This window comes from Pseudorasbora parva, chromosome 16, assembly GCF_024679245.1.
Source record: "Pseudorasbora parva isolate DD20220531a chromosome 16, ASM2467924v1, whole genome shotgun sequence".
NCBI classification, from domain to species: domain Eukaryota; kingdom Metazoa; phylum Chordata; class Actinopteri; order Cypriniformes; family Gobionidae; genus Pseudorasbora; species Pseudorasbora parva.
This window is the reverse complement of record NC_090187.1, coordinates 4,910,022-4,929,408: the sequence shown is the minus strand read 5'-3', so window position 1 is coordinate 4,929,408 and position 19,387 is coordinate 4,910,022. Positions and strand designations below refer to the sequence as shown.

The 19,387-nt window shown below is 37.9% G+C and overlaps 1 protein-coding gene across 1 annotated transcript in view; it reads right to left on the bottom strand.

Moving 5' to 3' along the window:
* The window catches only part of dner (delta/notch-like EGF repeat containing), a 61,520-nt gene extending 42,645 nt beyond the window's left edge, over positions 1-18,875 (bottom strand). The window contains exons 1-3 of the mRNA XM_067420340.1: positions 18,427-18,875; positions 1,726-2,055; positions 1,488-1,582 (exon numbers count right to left, since the gene is read on the bottom strand). Coding sequence (XP_067276441.1) covers positions 1,488-1,582; positions 1,726-2,055; positions 18,427-18,681 — 680 coding nt within the window. The 5' untranslated portion in view covers positions 18,682-18,875. The remainder of the gene's footprint in view (positions 1-1,487; positions 1,583-1,725; positions 2,056-18,426) is intronic.
* Between the last annotated feature and the right edge of the window lie 512 nt (positions 18,876-19,387).

Below are 19,387 nucleotides of genomic sequence, written 5' to 3'. Positions count from 1 at the left end.
TCCTCACTTTAAGTCAACTCGTAGTTTCTGAGAATAGTTGTGGATAAATCTTGCCATTTTGATCTGTTTATTAAGTCAGCTACAACTGAAGAAAATAACTAAATTGCTCCAACACGTGGTTAAGGTGGAAAATAAAATTATTTGTCTAATTATTATATGCTCTCAAAAATCTGTATAATGTATAATTAAATTTTTTGCATATATCACCAACGGTCTTAATTACAACATTGGTGATATATGTTTAATATTAAAAGGAGGGAGGAGGAGAATCAAGGAATTTAGGAACTGGGTTGTTCATAATAGTGTGAAAACCTAAACAAAAATAACCAGAGAATGTATTTTATGACTTAGCTCCTTTACTGAAAGCCAATATTACATAACTGAAGATTTTACATTGTTTTGGGATTAAATTCAACTAAATTAGCATGCTTTGTTTGATGTACAAAGTAGTGTTAGTTTTTATTTTCTAACATGTAAAGCATATTTTGTCCCTCATATCAAGAATCAGTGATATATATATATATATATATATATATATATATATAGAGAGAGAGAGAGAGAGAGAGAGAGAGAGAGAGAGAGAGAGAGAGAGAGAGAGAGAGAGAGAGAGAGAGAGAGAGAGAGAGAGAGAGAGAGAGAGCGAGAGAGAGAGAGAGGAGAGAGAGAGAGAGAGAGCGAGAGAGAGAGAGAGAGAGAGAGAGAGAGAGAGAGAGAGAGAGAGAGAGAGAGAGAGAGAGAGAGAGAGAGAGAGAGCGAGAGAGAGAGGAGAGAGCGAGAGAGAGAGAGAGAGAGAGAGCGAGAGCGAGAGAGAGAGAGAGAGAGAGAGCGAGAGAGAGAGAGAGAGAGAGAGCGAGAGAGAGAGAGAGAGAGAGAGAGAGAGAGAGAGAGAGAGAGAGAGAGAGAGAGAGAGAGACACACACACACACACAAAATATATTATATATTCACAAGCTTTTCTGTTGGATGCGATTAATTGGGATTAATCAATTTGACAGCATTAATTATAGTTTTAATATAGCAATATTTTGTTTATTAAAGTTTTATTAAAATGTGCTACATTAAAAAAAAAATTAAATGTATTATATTCAGTAATGTCCTATATTAAAATCTATAGTTTTGTTTTATGCCAACAAAATATGATATGAAAATTGCTTAAAATTTACATGGTAAAATTGTAATCCAAAAGTGTGGCTTTGCAGTTTAAATGTATAATTTAATTATATAATTATATTAAATATATAATTCATTAAATACATTCCTTTTTTTAATTAAAGTAATAATTATTTTAACGTTATGGATTTATCAAAGAAGAACAAAAAAGAAGAATAAAAGCCATTCAAAAAGCAAATTTAATGACTATTTTAATCATGTTAATGATTATTAGCCATATATGAAAAGTTGATCTGCACACTCAGAACCCACAACTCTCTTCTTCTATTGTATCTTACTCTCATTTTCCAAGAAAAACAGGTCAGGAAGCGTCTTACTTCACAGCTGTTTCCTCGGCGACCTCCATGGAAACGGTCATCATTCCGGCAGACTCGCCTCCTGCGGTACTCACACATTCGGCTTGATCAGTGATCTACAACACACATCCACACAAATAAGCCTCCCATGGAGTAATCCTGCCTTCCAGACCAGATCCAACTGTCCTTCCACTTCATGCTGACTCAGACACACACTTTGTTGTAATTACGTTATGCATGCAAACGCACACCTGCTCACCTGCTGATCCTCCCACAGTATCTCCACCACTTTTTGACCTTGTTTGGGCTGCCATGGCTCCAGGGTGGGTGGAGCTTGAGTAGTGGTGGGGACTGTGGTTGGCTGAAAGACTTGCGTGGTGGTCGCGGGCGTGGCCGGCGTGGCGTGCTCTGGAGTGATTTTTTCGGCGAGGTCCCAGGTGGACTCGGAGAGGTCAAAGGTCAAGGTCGGCAGGTCACAGCGGACACCACTGTAACCCTCACTACACTCGCACGCAAACCCATCCCCCTCGCCGTCCTGACTACAGTTGCCATGGAGACAGGGGCTGCTGGCGCATGGATCTGCAAAAAACTGCACCCAATAACAACATCACGAATGAGGGGTGAAAACTGCACCATATTATCAAACATTTTAAATTGCTCCAGTCACGCAAAACAGCAGCAAACTATTCAACCATCATTTCAGGCAAACATCTATCGACTAACAATCACTTGGCCTGAAGAATGAGAGCCGAGAGCAATAAATAAACTGAAATCATAGGGTGTAACAGAAGAGCATCATCAGAAATGAAACAATAGCAACAAAGCAATCCTACAAGACAGAAGCACCTGCACCAAAATCTACAGGGCTAATTCCTAATGTAGTCATATTGATCCAGTTAGGAATTATGCTCCATTTCCTTTAGCAGGCGCATGCCTTCTCCTTAAAAGAGATACAGTAGACCTTATACATGAACTGTGTGTGTTTGCCTGCAACATTAGTTCAGTTCAGTTTTATTCATCCGTTCAGGATATTTAGTTTCCACAGGTGCCACACACATAATTTATACAATCACGCACATAAATAAAAAACAACAACAACATAAAAACAGCATATTATCCATGATTACAATTAATTTAACATAGAAATAGCAGTCGGTATGAACCTCTTTGTCTCCCCCCTATTGCTCATATGTAATGGATGGGAAGAGGAATTGATTATTATCACATAGGCTTTTTTAACAATGCATACTTTAAAAATGTCTAGAACTGATATCTGTTGAACTCCAATAATCCTAGATGCAGTCTTGATTAACCCCGTCAATCTATTCCTACTAGACAAAGTAATACAGTCAAACCACACAATGACACAATACGAAATAACAGATTCAATAAAACTCTGATAAAACAGTGTCATTAACACTTTACATATCTTAAAAGAATTCATTTTTCTTAGGAAAAATAAGAGTTGTTGGACCTTTTTACAAATGGCATCAGTGTTGGCGTTATAGTTTAATTTATTATGAATCACTGTACCCAAGTCTCTAAAATCATCCGCCAGTTCAAGAGCCCGGCCATTAATTACAGTAGGAGAGTTGCTTCAACTGAACACAGCCATACTGAATAATAGATGATATCAAGGAATAGCAATAACATATGGCTCAGCTAAAATAGCCTCTCCTTATATACACTCCACGGTCCAAAAAAGTTACTGTTTGGATTTAAATTGGAAATGCTGAAGACTGGATCATTATTGCTGTGATTATGTTTCTAGCATGTTATATGTTTGGCAACAGTTATTGATGGAGTGTGTAGCTTTTCATTTCATAAACAACCATGTAGAAAACATTATGACCATATTCCAGGATGACACTAGATTCATCAGACTCAAAGTGTGAAAGAATGGTCGGGAGGGAGCATGAGGAATCGTTTTCACACATGGATTGGAGTCCAGACCGTAAAATCATTGAAAGTCTTTGGGATGTGCTGGAGGAGACTTTACAGAGTGCTGGACCCTTGCCAGTGGTGTAACGTATCTGAATAGTTACTGTACTTAAGTATCTTTTTGGCTACTTTGCAGATTTACGAGTATATTAAATATATTAGCAACTTTTACTCTCTACTTGAATACATTTACAAACAAGTAAATGTACTTTTACTCCAATACATTTGTGATGAGTAATGCAGTTACACATTACATTCATTAAGCATGGCACCTTCTGCAGCAGTTGGTTTCTGCTAAAGAAACGATATCGCATTCGCCATCTAAGGGCATAGAAGGCACTAGATCTTGTGCGGTTTGCCTTTACTCACCCAAACTTGTCAACAAGACTGCTTTACGTGAATGTGAGTGCATTAGCAGGTACACTGTAAAAAAAGGCCAATTTTGAACTTTTGCAGTACAATCGACTTGGATGTTTAAGTTATTTCAACTTAAATTATGTTAAACTGACTTAAAAAAATTAGTTACATCTTGTATAACTAATAAAAAAAGTTGAACATTTCTTAACTCATTTTGATGAGTTAAAACAATGTACAACCCCAAATCAGAAAAAGTTGGGACAGTATGGAATGTGCAAATAAAATAAAAAAGTAGTGATTTCTAAAATTACTTTGACTTGTATTTCATTGCAGACAATATGAACACAAAATATTTCATGTTTTGTCTGGTCAACTTCATGTCATTTGTAAATATGCATCCTTTCCTGTCATTCAGACCTGCAACACATTTCAAAAAAAGTTGGGACAGTAAAGCATTTACCACTTTCTAATGTTGCCATTCCTTTTCACAACACTTAAAAGACGTTTAGGGACTGAAGACACCAAGTGATGAAGTGTTTCAGGTGTAATTTTGTCCCATTCTTCCTGCAAACAAGTCTTAAGGTGGGCAACAGTACGGGGTCTTCGTTGTCGCATTTTGCGCTTCAAAATGCGCCACACATTCTCTATTGGAGACAGGTCGGGACTGCAGGCAGGCCAGTCAAGTACCCGTACCCTCTTCCTCCGCAGCCAGGACTTTGTAATGTGTGCAGAATGTGGTTTTGCATTGTCTTGTTGAAATATGCATGGACGTCCCTGGAAAAGATATCTTCTTGAAGGCAGCATATTATGCTCCAAAATCTCTACGTACTTTTCAGCATTAATGGTGCCTTCACAGAAGTGCAAGTTACCTTTGCCAAGGGCACTGACACAACCCCATACCATGACAGACCCTGGCTTTTGGACTTGTTGCTGGTAACAGTCTGGATGATCCTTTTCTTCTTTGGTCCGGAGCACACGGCATCCATTTCTCCCAAAAAATACCTGAAATACTGATTCATCTGACCACAGTACACATTTCCACTGTGTGATGGTCCATCCCAGATGCCTCCGAGCCCAGAGAAGTCGACGGCGCTTCTGGACACTGTTAACATAAGGCTTCCTTTTGGCACAGTACAGTTTTAACTGGCATTTGTGGATGTAACTACGTATTGTGGTACTTGACAAAGGTTTGCCAAAGTAGTCCTGAGCCCATGTGGTGATATTGCTTATAGATGAATGACGATCTTTTGGCACAGTACAGTTTTAACTGGCATTTGTGGATGTAACTACGTATTTTGGTACTTGACAAAGGTTTGCCAAAGTAGTCCTGAGCCCATGTGGTGATATCGCTTATAGATGAATGACGATCTTTTGGCACAGTACAGTTTTAACTGGCATTTGTGGATGTAACTACGTATTGTGGTACTTGACAAAGGTTTGCCAAAGTAGTCCTGAGCCCATGTGGTGATATCGCTTATAGATGAATGACGATTCTTGATGCAGTGCCGCCTGAGGGATCGGAGATCACGGTTGTTCAGCTTAGGCTTGCGGCCTTGTCCTTTACGCACTGAAATTCCTCCAGATTCCTTGAATCTTGTAATTATGTTATGCACTGTTGAATGTGAAATATCCAAATCTCTTCCTATCTTTCTTTGAGGAACATTGTTTTTAAACATTTCAATAATTTTCTCACGTATTTGTTGGCAAACTGGCGATCCTCGGCCCATCTTTGCTCCTAAAAGATTAGATCTTTCTTGGATGCTGCTTTTGTACCAAATCATAATTTCAATCACCTGTTGACATCACCTGTTTCAAATCACATCATTATTTAACCCTTTTACCTCATTACTAGCCCTAAATTGCTCCTGTCCCAACTTTTTTTGAAATGTGTTGCAGGTCTGAATGACAGGAAAGGATGCATATTTACAAATGACATGAAGTTGACCAGACAAAACATGAAATATTTTGTGTTCATATTGTCTGCAATGAAATACAAGTCAAAGTAAATTTAGAAATCACTACTTTCTTTTTTTATTTGCGTTTTCCAAACTGTCCCAACTTTTTCTGATTTGGGGTTGTAAAAACATATGTTGTCATAACTTATTGAACATATAATTTTTTACAGTGTAGTTGCTGAATCGCAAATGTTTGATTTATAAGATGAGGTCATGACTGCATTCAGACATCCAGTGCAAGTAGACTTTACTTCTTTTTATTATTACTTTACAATTTTATTCATCTGCTATATGGACAAGACACTTATAAAGGATATTGGTTTACTTATGGCCTTTTTGAGACTTGAGAGTTTGACTGTTGAATCAACCTTTATTTATTGCAATATTGAGGTGATTTCTAATTTCACAAATCAATAGTTTTTTATTTTCACTGGCATGTCTCTTAGGTGTTGAGCACTAGTGCATCTTTGAGCCTACATTCAGTACGAGTAAAATACTTAAGTATTGTTAAAATCAGATACTCTGCGACTCGTACGTTGTTTTGGAATTGGTGAATCATTTTCTCTGTAAGGTCTCTATACTTTTACTGGTTTTCAGATACTCTTTACACCTCTGTCTCTTGCATTGTCAGTACATCAAATAGATCTTGACTAAAAATTGATGCACCTCATGATGGAAATAATGCCAATCCATGTGTGAAAATGATCCTTCATTCTCCCTCCAAACCATTCGTTCACACTTTGAGCCTGATGAATCTTGACATTGTGACCCTGGAATATGGTCATGATTTGTCTTCCTACGTGGTTGTTTAAGAAATAAAAAGCTCTTACACACTCTTCTAACAGGGCTAGAAGAACTGTTGCCAAACATATAACATGCGAGAAACATAATAATCACTGCAATAATGATCCAATCAGACGCTTAGCATTTGCCTATTTAAATTCAAACAGAGGCTTTTTCTTGGCAAGGCAGTGTATAAGGATTTCTCTGTGCTACTGGATCAACTGAATAAACATTTTCTGTCCCAAAATAGATGAATCTGGCAAACAAAGTGTTTGTTGATTTATGTATCACGGAAATTTGTAAAATAAATGTCTGGTGAGAGGTGCTAAAAGGTTAATGCACGTTTGAAAATAATGTCCTTCTTCATTATTATGTCCTTCTAATGAAACTCTTTACTAAACCTAACCGAAATTTGATGATGCAACCATTTTGGTTTACTTCTAGTCTTGAGTTCTTTTAATGGGGCTCTTGTTCAGTGCAATGCTAGACCAGGTGAACTACTGAGCAAGTTTACTATGTCAGAAAAGCTGGTTGTGATGCAAACGTTAACCCGGGTCTTTAGCGACCCAGATATTCATTTACTACCCTCCTCCTTATTCATTTTTTTATTCGCCAATCAATTAATGAATAAGAAATAATAAAATAAAATAATTAAATAATGCCTGTTTTTACATACATTTTGTTGTAAAAATTGTATAGGGTCTAACGACCCAAAATATGTAAGATTGTATGTATGTTTTTTCCTGCAGAATAATAATTGAATCTTTAATGGCAGAATAAGTGCAATTTATATTTTTCACAAGGTGGCAATGTCTGATACACAATGATGAAGTGACGTTTCACTCATAGTTACTGCAGACTGAAAACGAAACAATATTATAATTAATATAATATAATAAGTATAATCTGCAAAACCCGAAATAGCTCAGCGATTTACTGTAGAGCAAGTACTGAACACATTCAAATATTAGTGTCACTGGTGGATCTGGTGAAGAAGCTGTCAGAGATCGAAATATTGATTTTGAAGATATTGAAAATGATAGTTTTGAGAATATGTTTGAGATGGGTAAGTATGAACCAGATGCTGAATGTGCTGCTGTTCTGATGAGGACAGTGATAATGGTCACGCATTTAAGGGTTAAAGGGTTATTTTACCCCCAAAAAATTTAATAACCGCATGATTTACTTGTCAAGCCATCCTAGGTGTATGACATTCTTCTTTCAGATAAATAAAGTCAGTTATATTAAAAAATGTCCTGGTTGAGCCAAGCTTTATAATGGCAGTGAATGACAGCACAAAATGTAAAGGGCAAAAAAGTGCATTCATCCATTATAACAGTGCTCCACACAGCTTCTGAAGTCAATCGATGGGTTTGTGTAAGAAAAATATCCATATTTTACACATAATAAAGTCAAATATCTAGCTTCCGCCAGACCGGCAGTCTTTAGTTATCAATAATCTGTGAGGAAAGGAATAGATTTGCTGGTGTTTTACTGCCAGTAGTGTTTAATATCACAAGTGTTTGTGAAAACTGCAGTGAATTGTATGCATTGGTATGTTTTTGGAGTTTTGCAACCATATAGGTTGAAAATCCTTCAACTGATAACAATGATGGTGTCAATAAACTGCAGAACACGAGAGAGATTTTGTCCTCGTTCACATCTGTCCCCAGAGCACCGTTAATAAGCTAATCAACTTTACTGGCAATCGCTGAGGCACATCTGAAGTGCACTGCATTACTCCCAATGCACATGCTGAGGGCTACATGTTAGAGGCTCGATTTCACCAGCTACCGTCACGTTTTCATGCAATAAAAATCTATAAGGTCATCTGAATTCTCATAATGACTTGGGCTGCATTTCCCGATAACGTTGTCTCTTAGCGCGCTGCGAAGACTCTAAAGGTAAACTTAACTGAAGGTATACCATTTCTAGGTGTGTTCCCGAACTATACCTTAGGAGGTCGCTTAAGGTATACCTTCTTAAGTGCGATGTTAGCGGGTGCTGTCCGTGGTGGCGGTGCTGAATTGGCTTATATCGATGGCTCAAGAATCGATTATTTACTCTATGCAGGGGCTGTTTCACTGCGTTATGTGAAAAAAGTATGTTCTTTATAAAAGAAGCACTTCAGAAATAGTTGAACTTTCATTTATCATACAAAATTGCACCTTTTACATAAAATTACTTGCAATTTTACATAATTCTGAAATGAGTGCACGAACCAGCAATCTCCTGCTCAACCGCATCATGAGCATCACGCGTCATTTAAATTATTACAATATATTTTCCATAGAGTGTCTTGATTTACTCCACAAACAGGGATGATTGCCTATGCAGCAGCTGCATCACATTATTGTGTAAATAATAAATTTATATTATTAGATGGCCTAGACAAAAAAACGCAACACGCAAAACTTTTTTATTATATAAAAAAAATATAATCAGCTGCTACTATATGCAGAGAAAAAATTAAGAAAGAGGAGAGCCGCCAGCAGCTGATTTCTGGGCTGAGGGGGTAGCTGAGCTTTGTCCAGTTTGTCTCACAAAAGTTGGTCCAACAAGCTCTAAAAGCTGCTGAATTTGCTTTCGTGGTAGGCGAAATTTATTTTTAATAGTAGCTTCTGACATGGTAGCCAGGGGACTAAAGTTTTCACGACTAAATGGCTCCGCGGATGGCGCCGTCTTTGATTTAGCACAATTATATTCGCTGCGATCGCTGCCAAAGTTTGACTAAACTCCCCTTCACAATCAGCCCCTTTAAATAGACTCCTAAGCCTTTCCTGTCTAATGGTTTGCCAGCTGATGTACCTTTGGATAATATCATTAAAAAACTAACAACCGTTAGTGTTTGTAATTAAATTTATGACAATTTTAATCCTTGTATTAAAAAACAAAACAAAAAAAAACAATTCAGCTAGCCTAATTGAACACTGGGTGTATATTGCAACTTCAGAATTATATTCGTATAGACTGACATATAAAGAAGCTTTTTTCACAGTGGTGGCCACTAGTGGAATGGACTGTTAATAGTGATAAGGTATAGCTAAGAGTGGTCCAGACCAACCTTACGAAAGTATGACTTAAAGAAGGTATTCTGAACTAAGTTCGTTTCGGGAAACACATGTTAAGGGATACCTTAAGGTATAACGTAAGAATGACGTAGAGTTAAGAAGGTTTCGGGAAATGCAGCCTTGTTCTGTGTTTAATTCCCGTTGTAGCTGAATCTGCAGTGTCACCGTTCACCATGTCCACTTGAGCTTTGACACCTGCAACAGTAGATTCATTGACTTTTAATTGTGGATAAATAAGTGTATATGAGGAGTTCAGATGCAAAAGCCTCTAAAAACCACTTCGGTCAAAAATGAGATAACGATACTGAGTAAATGCTCTCCGCATATAAAAATACTTTCACTTCAAGCCCATTAAATCCACGCCTCAGCCCATTCAGAAGTACCACTTCTTCTTAGGTAAAAACCTATACATAGAAGCCTGACAAAAATGCCAATTTTAAAGAAACCCTTCAGACTGATTCATCTGTCAAGTTGTTTGAGAATCAATGAAAAATGTGGTGATGGACAATCAATGTATATTATGTGAAAATTAAAGGAACCATAGGAACCGTTACAATAACATTAAAGGGGCACTTTAAAGATATATATCAATCGTTTTAGGCGTATATGGTAAGAATACTGGTGGTTTTTGGAGTGGAGTGATAATGTATTGATTTTGATCAAAACATGACATGAAATGGTACTTTTCTGTTCAGAACAAATTCTCTGATCCATTTTAATTGATGTTTTAAAATAAGATATTGTACCAATACAATAGCAATAAGCAAGACGTGATGTACAGGATCTCTCCCTGCATCAGAGTCTACAGATGGAGAAAAGGACCAGGAGGTCAATGACAACAAAGAAAGGGCTGCTGAAAAGGAAGTAGAAATAGTGTGTAGAAGAAAGGGTCATGGATGAGGAAACGGCCTTCAGACTCAGAAGAAATGGATGAAATATGTACAGTACCAATCCATCTCAATCCCCAATTCAAGATATCCCACTAGACTTGCTCTCGCAGACATCCATACATCTCTGACCTTTGGCTAACAGAGAGATGCCTCTGATGTGAAGAGCTGTGGGTTGAATTTCCCTTTAGCTCCTCTTCTTTAAAACCTCAACCACTGGAGCTTATGTTTATTCTATAGAGACAATATTTAATGTTCCTTCACTGAGATTAAAGAAAGTATTTGAGCCTGCCTCTCAAAACCCCAAAAGGTTACTACTCTTCAGATCCCAGCAAAGACCTTCTCCATTTATTCTCTTTCCCTGTTTTTAAAGGTCACACTGCAACCAAATCACGCTGAAACCTCTCCTTAGACTTAAATAACAACTCATGATAGCAAGCTTGAAAAGGCCGAGCTTGTCTTCCTCTATAGGCTATAATAAAAATGAGTGAAAAAATATGATTTAAAAATATCAGGCATTCATATTGTAACGGTAATTAAAAATTGAATGTTTTAGGAATTTCAGTTATGTGACTTTCTACGATGTAAATAAAGCAAAAGTAAAATCAAAAAACGAAAAATCTCAAATTCATGTTGAATTTTAAATGTATCTTTTCATTTAGATCATTGTATTACAATTGCAAATTGTCTTTTTACAAGAGTTTTTATTTTGGATTGAATTTTTATGTCGGCCTACATTTATGATTCTGCAACTTCTATGATATAAATAAAGCTACACTCTAAAAAAATGCTGGGTTGTTTTAACCCAATGTTGGGTCAAATATGGACTAACCCAGCAATTGGGTTGATTTAACCCAGCGAGTGGGTTGTTTTAATCCTGCTGTTGGGTTAAATATTTGCTTAAGACAACCCAATCGCTGGGTTAAAACAACCCAAAATGCTGGGTTAGTCCATATTTGACCCAACATTGGGTTGTTTTTTACTCAAAATATTTTAGAGTGTAACTTTATTTATATCATAGAAGTTGCAGAATCATAAATGTAGGCCGACATAAAAATTCAATCCAAAATAAAAACTTGTAAAAAGACAATTTGCAATTGTAACTAATTCTCAAATGTATGCTGATTTGTATATTTCATTTTCACTTAGAATATTTTTTATTACAAATTATATATTACGTTTTTTTTTTTTACATCGTTAACTATTTTAATTAAATAATTGATTAAGGATTGTTAAATTAAAATACTTAAGGAATATTCAATTCAATTTGATAGAATTGTATAGAATTGAAAGCATATGTCTTTAAAAAAGGCTTCATGTTTTTTTGTGTGTGTGTAGGATGGTAGTGGGGCAAATCCAATTTATTCCTTAAATGTGGGACAGATTCAATGTTTTCAAAGCAGTGTCATAACAGAATATCTTTAGAGAAATATTCAAGTGAGCGCCTTGCACGTGACACTTCTTGTTGACCTGGAAAACATGGCAGTGTCTCGCATGCACAATCACAAATCCACTCAAAAAGAACAATGTGTCTGTGTGCCTGCATGCATGTGTTTGTGAGTTCAGGAGCACAGAAAGAATAACATGTTTCACACACGCACGCACGCACGCACACGCACGCACACACACCCTGCCCTTAAACCTGCCCATCACAGGAAACATTCTGCATTTTTACTTTCTCAAAAATGTTCATCATTTTTTAAAGCTATTTGAAATATGAGGATATTTGAAATGTCCTCATAAACCTCATTTATAGTGTAATACCAGTGTAATACCCATGTAGTTATACAAATTTGTGTCCTTATAAACCACATAAACAGGCACACACACACACACACACACACACACACACACACACACACACACACACACACACACACACACACACACACACACACACACACACACACACACACACACACACACACACACACACACACACACACACACACACACACACAAGCTTGATAGCCCACTGTCATCCTACTATTAATAGAGAAAGTGAAAGAGAGAGTGTGTGTGACAGATCATCCCTCACCATTCAGTTTTATAATGACTGAATTAATGAATTCTTCAGTTTTCTTTGAGAAAGGGAATAGTTTTAATTTATGAAAGTGTCTTTCACACAATGTTTGCACTCATAGAGTATGAATATGATCAAAGGCCAGGTATGAAATGGAAATAGAGTGTGATTGGCTCATCGCCACTGAACATCAGAGGATGGCCTGAATGAATACTAACCAGCCTGCAGATGGAGGACCCCATTAATAGAGAAACATAAGCACATGGAAAATGAGTTGCATCAGAAAAATTGTTTACAGCAGCATGGGCCACAAAGGAGTCATGTTTATTTACATTAAAGGTCGAACTAAATTATATTCAACTCATTATTTCTCTATGAAGCAGAAGTGGAAAATCCATGGGGTTTTAATGGAGCGTTCTATATATAGTTATTTTTTAGTCATGTAGGTGGATCGGAAGACAGTTTGACAAATGTCATTGCAGGATATTAAAACATGCAGTCGAAGCCCGACATCACTGGCAATGACATTTATCATTGCAGCACGTTCTGAACGGCAGGTAGAAGGGAGCAGATGAGCATCTACATGAAGCCATATTAGAAGAACTGATGAATGGAAAAATGGACTTATTGTGTTTCTAAACAAGACAATGTGGGATCAATGTTCCCCATTCCCCATTTTAATAAGTTTGTCTGAACATACTGGTAATGCGTCTGTTGGGGCGACACTAAATTCTGTTGAATTAGACTTACATTTACGCATTCAGCAGACGCTTTTATCCAAAGCGGCTTACAACTGAGGAGTACAGGAAGCGATCCGTCAAGAAGAGGCGAAGAAACGGAAAAAGTGCCTGAAGTTTTGGACATTACTCAGAGTAGCCTAAGCTAGAATAGGGAGAGAATAGAGGACAAATAAATAGTTTTTTTTTTTAAATATAAGATTAAGTGCTCACGGAAGAGATGAGTTTGATGAGTCTTTTGAATGTTGTTGGTGATTCTGCCACCCGGATGGAAGTGGGAAGATCATTCCACCAGCCAGGGACGGCGAATGAAAATGTTCTGGAGAGGGATTTCATGCCTTTCTGTGATAGTACCACGAGCCATCGCTCCTTAGCTGAGCGAAGGCTTCTGGTGGGCGTGCGAGATTCGTAGGAGCGAGTCGAAGTATGCGGCTGCTGAGCTTGTGGTGGATCCATAAGCACACGTCAAAGCCTTGAACTTGAGGAGAGCAGCATGTGGTAGCCAGTGCAGAGAGATTAACAGAGGTGTGACATGGGTTCGAAGCATCTGTTAAATAGGATTTCAATAGGCCTACTTGCATTTAACATTTGAAGGTGAGGAGCATGAGAAGTTAAAGTGTTAGTTAACCTAAAAGGAAAAATTGGCTTTATTTACTTAAGCACATGCTGTTCCAAACAGGTATGATTTTCTTTCTTTTGTGGAACACAAATGCCGATGTTTTGCAGAATGTCCAGGCTGCTCTTTTCTGAATATGAGTTGTGATATGTACTGTCAAGCTTCAAAAGCATCATAAACGTAGCTCATAGATTTGTACGCTCAACTTCGTAGAGTCTTATGTTTGTGTGAGGAACGGATTGAATTGGTTATCTGCTTAAAACCTTAACTTCTGCCTTGTGCTGTTCGGCTCTTGAGGAAGCTCAAACATGATGAGTAACACGAGAATGAACCTCATTGGCTCTTGAGGAAGCTCAAACATGATGAGTAACACGAGAATGAACCTCATTGGTTCTTGAGGAAGCTCAAACATGATGAGTAACACGAGAATGAACCTCTTCGGCTCTTGAGGAAACTCAAATGTGCTGCGTAACACGAGAATGAACCTCATTGGTTCTTGCTGAAGCTCAAACATGATGTGTAACACGAGAATGAACCTCATTGGTTCTTCAGGAAGCTCAAATGTGCTGCGTAACACGAGAATGAACCTCATTGGTTCTTGCTGAAGCTCAAACATGATGTGTAACACGAGAATGAACCTCATTGGTTCTTGATGAAACTCAAATGTGCTGCGTAACACGAGAATGAACCTCATGGGTTCTTGCTGAAGCTCAAACATGATGAGTAACACGAGAATGAACCTCTTCGGCTCTTGAGGAAACTCAAATGTGCTGTGTAACACGAGAATGAACCTCATTGGTTCTTGCTGAAGCTCAAACATGATGAGTAACACGAGAATGAACCTCATTGGTTCTTGAGGAAGCTCAAACATGATGTGTAACACGAGAATGAACCTCATTGGCTCTTGAGGAAACTCAAATGTGCTGCGTAACACGAGAATGAACCTCATTGGCTCTTGAGGAAACTCAAATGTGCTGCGTAACACGAGAATGAACCTCATTGGCTCTTGAGGAAACTCAAATGTGCTGCGTAACACGAGAATGAACCTCATTGGCTCTTGAGGAAACTCAAATGTGCTGCGTAACACGAGAATGAACCTCATGGGTTCTTGCACGTCAACCAAACATGCTTGATCTTCCATTAAACACAGCTGATGTGTGTGTTGATGAATGTTTTTATTTGAATAAAGGGCTAAATTAAATCTGTTCATCATAAGTGATCGAGTCTCTTCAGAAAAAGTGGGCCGATCTCTTTATGAACCTTTTGAAGCATCAAAGTAGTAGTTGCGTATTTGTTAATGGTCTCTCCATTGACAGCTGTGCAACTACCACTTTGATGCTTCAGAAAGCTCTCAGATTTCCTCTAAAAATATCTTTATTTGAGTTACGAAGATGAACAAAAGAAGTTTGCAACAACATGAGGGTGAGTAATTGATGATTTTTAGGAACCCCATATACTGTGTAGTACTCTCTCAGCTTGTTCTCCTGAATGTCCCTCTCTATGTACTTGAGGCTTCGATGTCCTCTAAATATCTTTCCTTTTACCCCTTCAGTTCCAATTTTACTCATTTAGTTTACCCTTAAATATTCTTTACTCTTACAGTAAAGTTAGTCAGATTGCTTATGTGCATATGTTTGTAAAATTTTATTTTTTAGATGAAAGCTTTTCAGAAACAATGGTCAGTCAAGCTCTCTCTTCAATATTAATGAATTCCCTACTGCTGCTTAACAAGCTGGAATCAAAGCAAAAAGACCAAAGAGGAGAGAAGAAAAACACGATGACCCTTAAAATAAGCATCCCTTGTGATATGGCCAGATCTACGGTTTCTAAGTATGCTTCCACCTACTGTAGTAAGTGACTGTGCGCATAAAGAAAATGCAAATTGACATCTCTCTCCCTCACAAACTGACCTAGCCTTTAAACACAGAAAGTTTTCAGAAAGGACATGTGATTCATGCACAATCACTCTGCGTCAGCTGCTGCACTACACCTGAGACTGAGGTCAAGTCAGATCCTCAAGGGCAAAAAGGATGCTAATTTATTATATCAACCGTTCCAGTTGATCTCATTATTTTATCAAGACAGTCAAATATGTGATTCTGCTGCGTCACATAAGTTAAGCAGTTATTTTAGGGGGGGAAAGGCTGTCTCATTACAGGGTGAATGAAGAACACCAGCCTTGCCTGGAAAAATGGAACACTGAGTGGCGTCACAATGACTTCAGGCATCTTCGACCAATCACGGTTAATCTTGCCAGTGCCATACACCAATCACGCAGCAGCATCCTTTAGGGGAGATGTAAATGAGCAGTATGATGTCACAGGACACATGTTTTGGACACAAGCTTTAACTAAGGTTGAGGAAACGATTTTGATGCCTGTCTTACAGTGTAGAAAAATGCATCTTGAGCATAGACAAAGATAAAATTGATAACCGCACACAGTTTCATAACCTTATGAGTTCCACCTGTTGTTCAGTAAATATGCATGTGCACACAGCTCTTAGATCTCTTGGATCTACCAAAGCTTTGCTGCGATTTAGGTCAGAGGGCCTAATTGTGTCTAGCTGTGCTACTCACATGCAGGCTTTGTTCCCATTAGTGTATTAAATCTGATGTACGTCTACAGCCAATAAACAAAAAATCTGTTGCTAATACCTTAAAACAAAGGCCTTTCCTTAAAAGTGTTCACCTCTGGCAAAATGGGCTTTCAATAAAACTTGGCTATGCAGTAGAAAGGCAAAAACAAAATTGAAATTGGTGCAACCTGACTAGAGAAAACAGAGAAAAATGCTGTTGTCTTCCCTTTTGCCAAATAGGAAAACTTCAACACCCATAATGCACTGGGCATGTCCAAGGCCACTCCCACCAGTCTGCGACCAGTCAAATACAGCCTTGCTTTAGTAGGAAATACTGCTTAGCAAACATTTAGTTATAATGGAGTTGACTTGTAATGTTCCTAGGTGCAAGAATTCAAAGAGTACTTTCGGTTTCCGTCGAAAGATCCAGAACGTTGTAGGAAGCGGATAAAGGGGGTAAAGAATTTGGAGAAAATACTGGGACGAAAAATCTAAAAAACTCTGTGTCTGTAGTCAACATTTCAAACTGAATGACAACGAACTGATTTAAACAAAGCGCCATGTATGCAGGTAAGAAAGCTGTTGCCTTAATGTTCTGTTTTTACCATAATGCTGTTTAAAGAGTAGACAAAGTCTGATAGAATTCAGTGATAAACCTTCTCTAATAAAAACTGTCCTGTTTATAACTCTATTCTGATCTTACTGTCGGACATAAAAATCCTTAAGTATTTGTAACTGTGTTTTTCACGAAAGCTCTGGAGCTGTCAAAAGTCTTTTGCTGACAAATAAATGTGAATTTTTCTGTACAGGTAACACAGAGAACAGGTAAACATTGTTGATTTACACATTGGAACAACACATGTCAAATTGGAAATTGGCAAAGTTACACTTTAAGGCCATTTAAGAACATGAGCATGACCTGAAAAAACATCAATATATAAAATGATATACTGTATAAAGCATTATTGATATACTATTGGAGTTTGTTATTATTTTAAATTAATTTAATTATTTTACATTTTTTGTTTTCAGTTTAATTTCAATGTTTTAGATTTACTTTGTTTTTTCATCCATTGAAAAAAATGGCAGTATAATATTTTGTTTAATTCTTTATTTATAGTTAATTTAATTTTAGTTATTTTAGTCCTTCAGCTTAAACTAATTAAAATGGGAAGTTTTTTAAATTTATTTTATTTCAAGTAAACGGAAACGTTTTTAGATGATATAACCCTGATGTTGATATAATTTAAATTATATTATATAAAAATAAAAGGCCTAATAATTTTTACCTACTTATAAAGAACATTGTATTTATACATACATTATCTCAGTGGAAAACGCTTTGTCCCTGTTTTAAGGGTCAATATACATATGGGATCATATACTTTTTTTTAAAACATATTATCTGAAAACAACTATGCAAGTAAATTTTTATGTCTATTTTAAAGTATATATTTTACTGGAAAACAAGAGATGTACAGTTATGAGATAATAATATATTTTTTTGCAGGGTATCACTGCAAAAATAATGTTTCATATTGATCCAGATTGGACCATAATTGCACCACAATGCACCTGACTAGAGGTTCGAAGAAAGCTTGCGTCACCCATCACAGAAAGGCTCAGTGTCCCGTAGTGGTTTGTTATAAAACGGAATGCATGCAATGAGGTCAACGCTGCATACTTGCAAAATTAATTAAAAAGGTGACAGACTGAGAATGATTTTGCTGCCTTTGTGTAGAAATACATTGCAGACCAAATCTAACTGCAAGACATGTAGTTATGCTATGATCTTCACCTCTAACACACACACACACACGCACAGCCGCCTCTCTTCTCCTTCCTATCTGTTGCCACAGCAACGCAGCACTCTCCTTCACATCGCACAGACGGCACATGAGCTCTTGCAGACCTTTGACAGACATACCGTTATAACTGTAGATTCACACCAACACAACTCTCACATTTGACCAGCATGCAGAGGTGTCCAGTGGATCAAGTTGGCATTCTCACCTCACAGTTCTGTCCAGTAAAGCCCTGGCTGCAGATGCATGTGTAAGCCCAGAAGTCCGACTGCATCTGTGTGCTCTGACTCTCCTCCATCTCTCCCACCCGACTACAGACGCCTCCATTCAGACAGGGTCTGCCCTCGCAGGGGTCCGGCGGCCCGCTGGGGGTCTCAGTCGGGCTGGGGCTTGATGTCAGAGGGGTCCCGAGTCCACTCCTCACCCCGAGGATGAGGAGGAGAGGAAGTATGAAGCACTGCATGAGAGCGGTACGGATGCTGCCGTGTCACAAATGTCACCTTTTCTCTTCTCTGCATATGCCGGTGTAGAGAGCAGATCAATGGATTACAGCCGTTCGTTTGCAGCTGTGTGTGTGTGTGTGTGTGTGTGTGTGAGAGAGAGAAAGGCAGTTTGCTGGACTGGAGGGTCTGAGCGTGTTTGAGGATGGGAGAGAGAGGATCTGAAGGGAGGGAACTTGTCCACAGTGACGGCATGTGACGACATGCACACACTCCGCCTCTCTCTCTCTCTCTCTCTCTCTCTCTCTCTCTCTCTCTCTCTCTCTCTCTCTCTCTCTGTAGATTTCAGTGTATTTCTGCTGTGTCAGTGTGGCTGAAGCTGTCCAAGAACAGTCAGACACCATAATTACAAGTCTCATCACTGATAGCTTCTCACTGGATGCCATAATTATTTTCTATTTATTATTTTTAATTATCTCATGACGATAACCGATAAATTACTTATATTCAAATACTTAATTGTTTTGACTGTATTACTTTTTGCAGTAAGGCTCCACTTGTTATCATTGGTTAACTATATTAGTTAATGAAAAAATACACTATATTGTCAAAGGTTTTTGGGACACCTGCCTTTACATGCACGTGAACTTTAATGACATCCACTGATGTTCAACAAGAAGTCCTGGTTTGCGGTTTTCCTTTTTAATTCATCCCAGGTTGAGGTCAGGA